General features: G+C 36.1%; 1 protein-coding gene across 1 annotated transcript; it reads right to left on the reverse strand.

Moving 5' to 3' along the window:
* Nucleotides 1-404: 404 nt before the first annotated feature.
* On the reverse strand, nt 405-11,854 carry DCUN1D5 (DCN1, defective in cullin neddylation 1, domain containing 5; the record flags this gene model as incomplete). Its single annotated transcript, XM_009574683.1, has 7 exons — nt 405-726; nt 1,493-1,595; nt 2,467-2,571; nt 2,665-2,773; nt 8,573-8,664; nt 9,065-9,135; nt 11,763-11,854. Coding segments are annotated over 7 exons (628 nt in total), but the record flags the coding sequence as incomplete, so codon positions are not given.
* Nucleotides 11,855-14,243: the final 2,389 nt, after the last annotated feature.

The following is a 14,243-nucleotide window of genomic DNA, read 5'->3' on the forward strand; positions in this document are numbered from 1 at the left end:
GTTTTCAGCCATTCTGCATATAGAACCATATGGTCTACACTTTTCTGCTTTAAAAGGGCCTGCCATTAAATGCCATGCCACTGGGTGGGTACTGAACAAAAAAGAAAAAAGAAAAAATAAGAGTTTAAGGCCTTTATCTCCACAAGGAGCTGAAAACTGTGGCACAACCCACGACCAATACTTAATACAAATACACTCCCACCCAGGGCTCCAAAAATCAGTCATTCTTTCTAATGTTTGTCACACAAGACAGTCATACCATCACCAAGCAACAGTGCCAGTTAAGCATTTTTAAGGTCTTCAAAAATTCATAGCAAAGGGCACTTCTGAGAAAGATAATCTTAAAGATTTGGTTTTAAAAATAGACACCACACTCACATTCAAGGGACATTCTTCACTTTTAGGCCTTTGTCACAAATCTGAATCTTTATTGTTCTGAAATAAATGCTATAAACATAAGACTCAAAACAAGAACTCCAACTTTCAGTCTCAGAAGAGGTGTGGTTCAATGCCCATATCACGTGTAACAAGAAAGTTTCCTTAAAAAAGGAAAAAAAAAAAAATATTGTAAAGTCTTTCTTAAGAATGAAAATGCAATCCTTTGTTTTTCTCATTAGTTTGTGTACAGGCGCGCACCAAAAAAACTTTTGCATTTTCTTTTGAATTCTTGCTATGACGCTTGACGAACTTTTTGCCATTCAACAAATTCATCCAGAAGTACAGGCCCTGCAAATTGATGAAACTTGGAGTTATATTTGCCAATGTCTTTCAAACATCTTCTCTTAAAGTATGAAGGTTAAAACTATTGGTCTAGGTAACATCCATGTCAGTCCCATGGTCAAATACTTATTAAGATTCAAAGATGAGTCTACAATCATTTCAATCCAAGCGTAGCAAAAAGTGCACAACTAACACTACACAGAACTGTGGAAAAAAGTGTTCCTGACATCTGACAGGTGCACTGAACTGAACAGAAAGCATAAAAATAAGGTTATATTGTAAATTGGCACAACTAATTCCTTCTTCCTAGAGCTTTCAAAATTGCACATAATTAGAACATGGACTAAAATGGGATGCCTAATGCAATTCAGTCATAGTATGATTGACTAGCAGCCAGGTGTAGAGTTCAGCCCCAAGTACCAGCAGCTAGGATACTTTACAGTTAAATGAGAGGTTATTATACATTAGTACAAAATGAGAGTTTGCTGTTTATAATTCTGTTTCCATGTCTGTAGTTTCGTGTAGCAAGCAGCTTCACTAGATCCTCAACTGAATATCAGTTGGCTCAAGTACACCATCATACCTCTGACGTACTACTACAATTAATATCTGCAGTTTGAAGATGGATTGTTATCAGGACACTTTTTCTATGCATTGTTGGAGAAGAAATATTTTATACCTTACAGCATTGTTTCTGTTATAGAAATTCATTTTATGCAAATTGAAAATACTGAAATAATAGTTGAATAAACAAAATGTTATGAATACTTACATGCACCATCTTCATCATAGTTGCTAAGATCTGCATGGACAGTTCTGCTGAACTCTAGCACATTGTACCACTGATCCTTGTTCATAACTCTATACTTTGATTGCTAGGGAAAATAATTTCAAAACATTAAAATGTCAAGTGACATTTGGTAATGCTGCATCTCATTTCTCTCATTTTATCTTCAATCAGTTCCTAACAAACAATTTAATGAGTAACAATGGCTACTATTTCCTTGGTTTTCCATTTTTCAAAATACTACACAGGTACATATTTCATAGTTCTGAAACTACATAAAATGGCTTCTTGAAAGATCAAAGCAAAATCGAAATACCAGGGAATCAGGAAGTCACCACTCTTAAGCTTCAAAAACTGGTAAATTTTTGTCTTGCCCTGAAGTGGGGCATACCTAGCTCAGATATATTTCCAGAATGAACGATTACAAAAATCTTCTTTTCTCCAGGATACAATACAGGATGATCATAAGGACATCTACTTTGCAACGTTAATACTGATTTGAAGCCAGGGAATAGTCTCAAGCCTAGCATGCTCCACCACCGACACACGACCACATTACTGACTTCAGTAAGTCACTTGCAGCTGAGCTGACCAAAATCTTCCAGAGACAGCCAGAGCTCGATACCTATATACTGTATCTACACAAAGCAAACCTGAAATTCAGCACAGATGCAGCTGAAGAGACTACTGGGGCTCTATTATTTAATTTTAAGTTTACCTTTATAGTCTAATTAAGATGGAATTTTAGTTGCCTTTGCTAAGAGAAGGGGGGTAGGGCATAGGGAGGGAGAAAAGGATCTGTGATGCATACAACATTATCACTGTTTCATAAGCACATCGAGCAAGGGAAAAGGAGCAAGATGGATACATTCTTGAGCAAAACAACACAAACCCTGAAATCTTCCCACTGAACAGCCCAACTACTATGCCATCATTCAGAAAGTCAAGGAAACTTGTACCTCCAAGTATTGATAAAATACTGAAAACAGTGGCCAAGTTCTTCCAAGCAGAAGAGCTAACATGGATTTTGCAGTATCAATATCAAGACTTCGCTGGTCTTTATCCTAAGGTTGAATAAAGAAAGCACAAAAACCACTCAAGTACAAGCTCACTGAACAATTAAAATACGAACTTCTCTAACATTCCAGCAGTCTTACCCTTGCAAAATCAAAGGCATATCTGTAGATATTCTTAAAGGATGAAATGTCATTCAATTGTGACCGCAAGAAGTCAAATTTACTCTGTAATTTTTCTGTACAATCACACCTTAAAATAAAGAAAAACAAATGATGTTAGAAGTTCAAAGCAAAACATTTGGACAATGAAAAAAATGCCAGCAAACATAAAAAATTAAATTCAACAAAATGCAATCATCAGATGTACAGGAGTAATACTATGAAACTGACTTAAAGAACACTGAAAATGCTCAACATTTGCAGCTTACTGAAATGATGAATGCCTGGCTTCTGTAAGCAAGTTTTTTTTAAAATGTATCAGCAACATAATACAAAGTCTCTGCTTTACTTCCCAAATAGTAGTCTTTTTATGCCTTACTCTGCAATTTATATTCATACCCAGCACTATCTTATCTTTCAATGACTGATATTTTGGAGAAAACAGTATTCAGTGTGCATTAAGGTGGTAAAATCCAGCTGTTAATAAGGGCTTTAAGCCATACCTCTTTGGCAAAAAACAAACCCTAAACACACACTTCAAGACTACATATTTACGAGTGGCAGGATAAAGCAGGCACTCTGCAAAACATACTAGTCTGCTCGTGTTTTATGACTGATAAATGCAAGCTGTGATAAGCCTATCACCTGGATTTGTCAGTAGCTATTCAACTGAAAACTCACAGGCTGTATGAGAATGTACAGGTCTGCTAGTTGACAGGATAACCCTTTGGCAAAAATAACCCTTTGGCAGAAAAGATGATCTGCACATATTTTACTTAGCAAGGACTTTTGTTTCCAAATAGAAAATGGGTTAGATCCACCAACAATGGCAGAGGAGAATGTAATTTACACATGCTGATCCTCCAGGAAAGACTCACTCAAAAGAACAGTTGTTGTATTATGCTACATTTTATTCTTATAAAATAATAGCTGCCATGATTCAAAAAAAAAAAAAAATTTCCACCTTGCCCTATATCCTGCGTGGCAGAAGCAATACTTTCAGAAATGTCAATGTACATAAATACTTCCTTGGGTAATGTGTCCCCCTCCTGGCAGCCCGCCTCTCAGAGAATACATTTGGCATCTTTAACAGCTCCTTATGGACTTGTCACAGCAGCCCACAGCAAGGGCCCCTCGGGAGTACCGCAGCAAGTTGCTGAGATGCTGTACTTTGATGCTGTACTTTGATGCTGTACTTTGCCCACAGCCGACACTTCCTGTCCCTCAGGTCTGCCAGCCTGTGCGTGCACATCTGTCTGTCTGCCCCTCTCAGGCTGCGACAAGAGAAATGTAGCAATTCCAGCTGATGGAGCCTTTTGTTATTTCTTGTCTATAGCAATATCTACCTAAAACAGCACTGAGTCCCAGCCAAGATCAGTGCTAAATAAAAAAAACTATTAGGTAACTAGGCTGCATATTCAGATGACAAGAACCAATATATTTTGCAATAAGCCATGCGTTAAGTTGAAAAGAAATCTTGTTAAAAAAGCTTTGGTAAATTTAACTAAAGATAAAATTACTTTTTTTGTCTTCAGCCATCTAAGTGGTCTATGTATTCTATCGTTTAACCCTTAAAACAGTATTATGCTATGCTACAAAGGCATCTCATTTTATATTCATATCTCTTCTTTCTATGTTCAAAACCTGCAATAATATTGTCCTCCTCATTTGAGGTACACCCGCTACCTATTTAACATCTAACTAAATGTTCATGTTGTTAGTGTACTAATGACATACATAAACTACTTAAAAGTGGGTTTACCACACATTTTGTCACATATAATTTAACTGAGATTATTTACCATACCATGGATAAACACAGATTTCAGTATGTTTAGATTTCTTACAAAATATTTTGGTAGAATTGTTCAAGTAATCATAAATTTAAGTACAAAGTAAAATTCCTGTTATTGTCTAGTGTACTATTGGCTATATGTATTTTAATGCAGAAGTGACTCTCTTGAAAAAGTTGGTATGAAAATGTGCAATTATTAAGCCTCAAGACTCCTGAGCTATTGTCAACCTATTTAAAACCAAACAGTCAAACGGATCACACTCAAACAGACAGGCACCACCCTCTGAAGCCTGATGCAGGGACATACCTCTGTTAAAGCCATTTAAGGCATTTCCACACCTGGCCACTGATTTTCTTCATGCTTGTGAGGTAAGGAGCTGTCTAACTCCTCTTTCATAGCGATATAGCTGCTTGTGTGGCTGCACCATAAACAAGATGACTGAGGTCACCCATACTTAGAATAATCTTCCTAACAGTATTTTTTTTTTTTAGTCAGAACAACCTTCTAATTAGCACAAGTGATTAACACCAAACTCCTGTACAGACACTAAAAAAAGATGTGATTTCTTGAACTGCCTTTACCGAAAGACAGCATTAAATAAGGTTGCCTCAAGATCAGCAAAACTAGACATTCGCTTACTACATTCTCTTCACATCCCTACAACATATTTATAACAAAACCTAAATTAGCACCACAAAGCAGTCCTATTTTGATTCTATATTGAGGTAGAGAGTTCATTTGAGGCATAGCTAATATGGACAGAGTGATGATTCAATAACTCCTACTCAGATATTCCAATGTTTCCTATTTCATAACTAGTCACACATGCTTGTCTTCTACTAAAAAGAAAAATCACTAAGATGTATACAAACATTAAAACAAAAGCATTTAATGGTAGTACATAAAGTAGTTTGAAGGTCTTTTAATCCACAAAAGAGTTCCCCTGCCATCATCCAGCCCTCCAGATGGACAAAAGGAAATTATATCCATCTAGCCCATCCACTCTTTTCAAGCATTGAAACAAGATCTTCTGAAATCTAGGTTCCATATTATAACTGGAGCATACAGAGGTCCAAGGAAGTAATGGCTTAAGAGAGCAAAGGGAGAGCTTTTCTGTGCCCGACAATGCTATAGTTTCACTATGTCAGTTGATTTACAGGACTGGAGACCAGAAATTGTTTAGATTCCAGTATACATTGAATGCTATACTGGCATAAAAAAAAATTACTTACAGGCAATAACAAGCAAAAAGCTCTTTGGAAAAACAGCTGATATTAGCCTATCATTAAAACCAACCCAAATAAGTTCTTTTTACTAGTAATTCTGCAAAAAGCAAGAAGTTACTAACCTGACTTTCCTGCCTCCCACTCTCTTTCTCACATGGCTTCTCTTCCACCTAAAAATGTGAGATCATGACCTTATCTTTCCCTCAGTTGGAATCTAATTTGGCTCTCTCCCCTTTACCTGGCCACTCACTAAAGCTCAACTTAAATTACCCAGCAGAGGTACTTGTTTCTCTCTGCTGACTATGCACCCAGCTTTCATATATGTGTATATATATATACACAGCCACACACACACATATATACATATACATATATACATATACATACATACATATCAGGCTTTAGACTGGACATTAGGAAAAATTTCTTTACTGAAAGAGTGGTCAGACCTTGGAACAGGCTGCCCAGGGAAGTGGTAGAGTCGCCATCCCTGAAAGTATTTAAAAGACGTGTAGATGAGGCGCTTAGGGACATGGTTTAGTGCGCATGGTGGTGTTGGGTTAACGGTTGGACTCGATGATCTTAGAGGTCTTTTCCAACCTTAATGATTCTATGATTCTATATATATATATATAGGGCAGAATTCACCCTATCAACACGATATACTAGAAACCTCACTTTCGCAGCTTAAGTTTCGTAGCTGTTTCGCAGTTTAAGTCTCCTAAGCTGCTACTTAGTGCTTGATCTACCTTAATTTTGACAGTGTATACCTTATCACATATTTATTTTTCTCCTCCTCTCTAAAGAACAAACTTCATCAGCATATCACAAAACCACATACAAAAAGAATGTTGCTTCAAGATTCAGGCACCCAAATGTTGGCATCTAACTGTAGATTAGATTTAGGTATCTAAGCTTTAGGTGTTGCCATTCATAGAGGTCTAGCCAACCAACCCGTAAGAGCAACTCAGGTGACCAGTCACTAGGTCTTAGGGCAAATGGAATACCGCCCTAGGCTCCACTACATTGTCTGGATGTCCAAAGACTGCAGTCAGAGTTTAAGAAATTCCAGCTCTTGCTTATAAACCACATATTTAGGTGTCTTACTATGGAGCTGAATTCCACCCAACGCTGTTCATGCAATTACCTTATGTGACATTTCACATATTTTGAAATAAGGATTCTGTAATATAACTCTGATTTAGAATACACTCTGGGCTTTCAATGCATTTTAATGTCATTTCTTCATGGAAAAAAAAAAATAACAAAAAATGCTGTGCAAGAATGTAATAATACTCTATTGCTTTAAGAGCGCAAAATCCTTCTCCTTCAAAACTTCTGTCAAACCTTTCAAGAGAAACTAGATACCCCCAACCCAGATGGAATCACATAATATGATCCTCCTTTCCCAGTAAGCACAAACAGCACAAGTCTACGGATTTATATTCTCTTTTTAAGCCAACGCATCTTGAATTCCTTTAAGTGAGTGTCACTGCTTCATCCAGCTGCTTAGTCTACAGCCTGCTATTAGCGCACACTCAGGGGAAGCAAAACATACAGGTTAACTGGTTTAGGCTTAGGCAAGTGCTCTGATCACAAGTCTGTTTATATAAAAATGCATAGCAGTACCATATTTTCTGTCTTAAACAGATTTAGCCTACAGCACGACCAGCTCTGTAATTAAAAGAACCAGAGGATTCCTAATCACAGCAAATTATTAGAAACAAAGTCTATAATATTGGCTCTGAAGAAGTGCCTGATTTCATTCATCTTTGTGCTTGCATCCTGCTAGACTGGCTAACTCTTAAGACCTTCCATTTGGGCATAAAAATTAAGTACTTCAGAGAAGTGACCAAATTATACCCATTCACTGAATCTAAAAATTTATGCACCCAGAATTTAATCTCTGTCATCCTGAATTTCAGGCAATTTAATCATACCAGCTCTTACTAAATTTAAGAGCTTCTAGTCACAAAACAATCAAGGCATCTATCAGAAGCCTGATCCTAAATCAAGTAAGATTTGCACAAGAGAGTCAGGCCAGAGCCACTCCATAGTCTTGAATAACCAGAGGGTATCTGCCCAACACAATTTCCCAAACCAATTCACAACTGATAGGGCAATTGTGCCAACTCCAAGAGTCAAATAGCCCCTCTTTCCCACCATGCTGTAGCTGCAACAGTAGCTCCTGTGACATTTTTGATGTTGAATGCAGTGTCATAACAAGTCACCCTTAAAACATTCATGTACCATAAGTAGTTTCATGAAGAACAAACAAAAAGTGACAACTGAACTAAGCCTCACAAAAACCTGAATAGTTTCATGAAAGAAACAACCTCTTTAGGCAAAGCGTTCTCTCACCAAAAATTCTTACAAACAGAAGAGAGAAGCTTACTTATAAATTGAAAAAGTGTTATTTAACCTAAGCATTAAGCATGGCTTCTGACCTGCATCTAATAAATAACACTAATAACCAAAATTATTATTAATGCAGTCCTCATCTATAAAGCTTAGAAATCAGTAAAAACTTTCTAGAACACCAGTGCTGAGATATGCTTATGGGTATCTCCAGATCTACTTACTTGTGTCTGCTAACTAGAATGATATTTTAGCATGGTTTTGTAAGAAAAAGAAGCCACCAAAACCTGACTTATTAGGGTTAGAGAAAACCTTATCATGTGAGTGAACTCATCAGATTCACAACTTGAAGAACAACAGTAGCTACTTCCAGGTGTTGACTGAGACCAGACCTAAATGCAAGAGTTTGTATCTTATTGCCAAAGCACAAGAAAATGAGGACAAGAATAATCAAGCTACTGGTACAAACATAAAATTAGAACATTCTATTATATACGTAAAAACACTTACTGTAATGAGGTCATTCCTTTCAACCATTCTTCCTTGGTAAAAAATCCCATGCTTTCAGCCTCTAGTTTCCAGGCTAAAACTAACATAATAATCTACGGGGGGAAAAACACAACGGGAGAAAAAGGAGTCAGTATGTAAGAAAAGGATGATTTCTAGATGTCCAAGAAGAAAACTCTAAGCACTCAAACAGTCTAGCAATTGTTGTACATGCTTGCACTTTATATTTGTTACCATTTAATAATTCAGCTAATATGCAATCTTTCCCTTAATTTCAATTTCTGAAAACGAAGTATTACTATAATAAAACAAACACCAAAAAAACCTCACACACCAGCCACGCATAATTGAGGTATTCAGCTGAAATATCTTAGAACAGCTCCAAAAAACAGGAAGATAAACAACTCTCTGCTTACTGTTAAGAGTTTTACACAGAACTTAATCTTATCCAATACCCCCTTTTAAAGTGTTATTAGTATCGTGCAAGAAACCTACATTTTCAGGCTCAACACCGATGTCTTCACAGAACTTTTCCATTCCTTCAGGCCCCACAACTTCATCAGGACCTTTAAAACCAAAAAGAAACCAGACTGAAATCTAAGTAACATTCACTGCTTACACGGGTTACACAGAACAATAATTAGAATAAATTGCTATACAAGCAATCTTTAAAAACACTGAATTACACTATTAAGCATCTTTTATGTTAGAACCATTCTATCAACTGCAATGTGGAGACATGGATATTACATATGAAGTAACACTATGAACTAAAAGCAAAACTAAAGCAGAACTTACATGTTGTGCACTCCCCACAACAGCAGACAAGCTATTTTAGTTTGTGTATGCGAGTTTTCAAAAGACTCCACTGAGTTTCCCATTGACATAGCTCAACTCCAATAATTGTGGCAGTCTTTTTTTTTTTTTAGACAACTTGGGTACCGCTACTCTGTGCTGAAGTATGAATAATGTTCTTCAAAGAGTTATTTTATCAATAGTAAAAAAAAATAATTCTGTCTGAGCTACTATTACAGGTATTACTCTTTCAATGGTGTTAACATTATGGGTTTGCACTAACACGGAAGAGGATGAATCTTCAAATAATACAAGGTTAGTTTTATGATGCTGAGTAATATGAGGAGAGTGATAACAATAAATCAGAAAAATGCTGAGCATGTTAGCCACATACAAAGCAGAAAAAGCTTTATGACTGCAATGAAAATAACTTGATTAGGACCACAACAGTTAGTGTTATGCTGTCACTTTTCCATTTTAATACAAAGAAAGCCTCTAAAAAGCAGCAAAATAGCATATTTAAGAGTACCTACAGACACAATCTACAATGCTTTGTTTCTCTGAATCTCTCTCTGGTTTCAGTCATTTGTTCCAAAAATGACTCCTACTGGGCAACCAAATATTATTAGAAGGCCTGTTGACATGCTATTTTGACATATCTTGGATCATTATGTTAACATTGTTTTAGTGAATATGAACCCATGTAAAAGGTAAAGGCTTTATCTTCCAAAACAACATGCATGCCATTTTATGATTTTTTGGCAAATTTTGCTATTTATACACAGACAGAACACTGTTTTTTATCTCCCTGATGATACCTGTCTCCACTTCATCTGTATCTGCTGCTGTTATTGTAAGCAGAATTCTTTTTAAGAGTTTGGATAATGTACTTTGAATAATTACTCACTGTGAGATTATAATATAGTCAATAAAAACTATAGAGAATGGCTACTTTCACAGGAAAACAAAATGCAACTGCCATTTAAGATCATGAACCCCCACCTCTTGAAAAAATGTTGCAAAGAACATTTTGTCTAGGTAAGCAAAACACTGCCATCTGGTTTTGAGAAGCCCTTACATAGAATGTATTAAAAAAATCGCAAGTTTAAGTTATGAAGAGAAACACATGGAAGGGTTCACTGGTAATGACAAGTATAAACTTGGATCAGTGTTTTTGGCCCAGAAATCATATGTACAATTCATATATATATGCGTGTGTGTGTGTATAATTTTCTCTTTTAAAGGAAACATTTAACCTCCTATGGTGTATAATTCCACTGGCATCCTATTTTATGCTAGAAATGTGGCATATTTTGGTTACTGATTAACTAACAAAGTATAACCTCCTACACTCAGTTCTTGACTCAACAACAAAACCAAAATTTACAGGCCTTAAAAAAGTTAAAAGTATGTGCAGGCGCATTTATCAGAAGAAAATTAACAGACAATTATTATTTTCCTCCGAAAAGACTTTTTACTCCAAAAGACTATGCCTCAAACCTAAATTAGAAAGCACATTACCAGAATCAGGAGTAGTTCATTACTGTGGAAAGACTGCAAGGAAAATATCAGTTCTGATAATATACTCAAACCAATTGCTGGCAGATAAATCATCAGCTTATTTCATACTGAGAACTGGCCATTAATGACTTTTAATCACCAACTAGTTATGACGGACTTCAAGTAGTGACTAGACCAGAAAAGAAATTAATAACAATTTCACAGATCCTGAATTTCTAACCATATAATTAGTAAACAAATGGCAGTAACAATCTAATAAATTCTGCAAAATACACTGCATATTCACTGAAAGCAACTATTACTTGGACATCAATTCTGATTTATTTGAAAGAGGCTACTTCCAACACTTTTGAATGAAACATTTGTTATTTAGAATATCAAAAATGTTAGGACAAATTCTCAGATAGGAAAAAACAGTATAAGCATCTATTATTTTATTTTGTAAAATAGAAAACCAAGAGAACTATTTCATTATCCTTCCAATTTGATTATAAACAAGATCTAGTTAGAGAAATAAGCTTCTATCTAAACTGCCTCTCAATGTCCTGACTTCTACTTGCCCGTTTCAAATCAAGTAGAATCATTCAGCATACCCTGGTTCAACAGTGTACTGTCCAACATCAGTTATTTAATTTTAGAAGAACATCACGGTAAGTTGTAAAGCATAGAGTAAAGAAGAAAAAGTCAAAAAGAACAAATACTGAAAAGGCAATAGTAAAAGTTATACTCATTCAAATGCATGTTATAAGGAAGCGAATATGGGCACATTTTTTATGCCTACATCAGCATACAAAAAGCAAAATGCAAATAATATTTGATTATTAGTTTGTTTTAAACAAAACCATATAGCTTGAAGTACGAATCCATTGCATATTACCTGCATATTCATAAAACCAAGCCAGGCACTTTTTGCTTGAAAAATGTTCCTCTCCACTTATTACTTTACCAGAGGCTTGTGATCTGCAATAGCTTATAGAAACACAAGGATGATAAGTGTTATTTTAATATGAGAAATGGGAAATAATTTAAAATAAAATTCCAAATTGTTTATTATTAGTTCAAACTATTTAAACTGTTTCACAAAGTCAATATACGTCAACAAGGAAGCTAAATTTGTTAAAAGGCAACTGTCTGTCATCCTATTTCAACACTTGTTGAAACATAAAATTACCTTGAAATACAACCCTCTCATACCCCAATTTATTGCAACTATTACTTTTTCTGAAATGCAAAAGTACTGTTATCTTGTAGATATTAAACAAAAAAACCCACACACAGATGGTCAAAATATCACTACTCAGTAATTCAAATGCCTTGTTATCTACTATTTATACATATAGGCATTTAAAGTTAGGTTTCTAATAAGCAGCATGATCTTCAAGAGTGCTGAATATGCACAGATCCCATTTAGGTCAACAGGAGCTGCAGAGTTTGAGATATGTAGAAGTCAGGCTATTTATAGTTAAGCATCCAAATTTGGGAAGAAAACTCGGTCAATTTGTTTATATTAAACCTCTGTAAATTCTATAGATGTTTGGTACACACACCAGAATAGTAATATGCAATCTATGGTAAGACTAAAACTGCTCAGCACACGCAGCTTCCCCCCCACATTGTCTTCATTATGCGACACACAACCCAGTTTGCCTAGGAAGTGAATTTTCATAATTTATCATCTTTAAAAGAATACATAGAATAACTGATCTCTTCCAGTAAAAACACTGACCGCATGAAAGCATCTTTAGTCACTAAGGAGTTGCAGCACCTTTTCAATGCACACTCCTTTCAATTACAAGTTACAGACTTTTAGAACAACCTAAGATTATTTCTAAGAATGAGGTGAAAGTTAATCGTATGAGAGGATTTAAAATTATGCAGCTCCTTCATTGCAATTTTAAAACGAAAACGTCAAGCAGGAAAAGAATAGTTCAATTCTGAGAGGTGGTGAACAACTTTATCTCCCATGTAAGGCTTTAAGCTTCACTGGAAAAGAAAGCAATGTTCTCCAAGATGTGCTGAAAGCTAGAATTAAAGATGTACTACAGACAAACATCCATTAAACTGCCGTTAAAAACACAAGTCACCAGAAAGAAACCGAGCCATACAGCATGCTATTGCTTGTTGGTTTTATTCAGTTTCACATATATCCATTTGTAATCACTGGTTTTATTAAAGAATATTACCAATATATTGCTTTATAAGAATACTATGTCAGAGATGCTCGTGTATCTAACATTTTGTGATCAACTAGTATGAACTCTCATTTACATCATAGTTTTTGCCCAATGACTACTAACTTCCTGTAGAGCCTTTTTTTTTTTTTTAAGAGGCTGTCAAAAATTTTTTTTCAAAGTAAAAGAAATTAAGATCATAAAATTTTGGTCAAGGGTGTTCAAGAAAGATGAACTGAAACTGGAACAGATGCAGAGAAGAGCTATGATGAGCAAAGAAACTGAAAATCGGTATTACAAACCAGAAGAATTTAGCTTGTTTAATTTAACAAAATGAAGTATGAGAAAACACAAGCGCTCATTCCAAATACCCTATGAGGCAGAACCATGAGGGAGGAGTGTAATATACAGGATAACGCAGGCATAAGAACAGTTATTAACTGGCTGTGAATAAATTTGGACTGAAACTAAAAGATCATTAATGACCACAGAAAGTGAGCTCTGGAACAGTTATCCAAAATGAACAGTCATAACAAAATAAAAGCCTGGGCAGTTGTAAGCTCAAGCTTGGTCAACCTATGAGAAAGACCATATGCCACAGTTTCTTGCAATAGCCATTCCCATAGCGTTGGTTTCACAAGTCCTTTGTATTCTTATGTCCTCAGGACGTTTGTCATCGTAACTACTGGTTTACTGACATACTTAACAAGTTCTAATAGATGAAGAAGGCATACAGTTAGTTTAAGGAAGCCACACTGGAAGCTCCTGCTACACCATACTAATGGTTTATCATTTTAATGGTAATTTTTGGGTATCATGGCATAAGTGGTCTTTTAATGGTAGTTAATGAACAAGATGCTTCAGACTCCTGTATTTATTAGAAAAACCTTTCCCGATTTTGTTTTGGAGTGTGCTGACCTCTCTTTCCATTTCACTGCAAAAAAAAAAAGAGACGATTTAACGTAGACACTCTGAGTATTGGCAACCTTAAGATGAGGAAAGCTGCCTACCCCAGGCAAACGGCTGGAATGAGTATGGGGACAAATGCTGGAACTGGCCCTACTGGTACAGCGAACGGCAAAGCGATCAGGGGACGGGAGCAGTTCCGCAGCGTGTCTCCCGGGTCTGAGCAAGCCAGAGGCGGACGCTGCCGCCCGCCCGGCACCAGCACACGCCGCCACCGGGAC

The sequence above is a fragment of the Fulmarus glacialis genome, unplaced genomic scaffold (genome assembly GCF_000690835.1).
Source record: "Fulmarus glacialis isolate BGI_N327 unplaced genomic scaffold, ASM69083v1 scaffold17500, whole genome shotgun sequence".
NCBI classification, from domain to species: Eukaryota; Metazoa; Chordata; class Aves; order Procellariiformes; family Procellariidae; genus Fulmarus; species Fulmarus glacialis.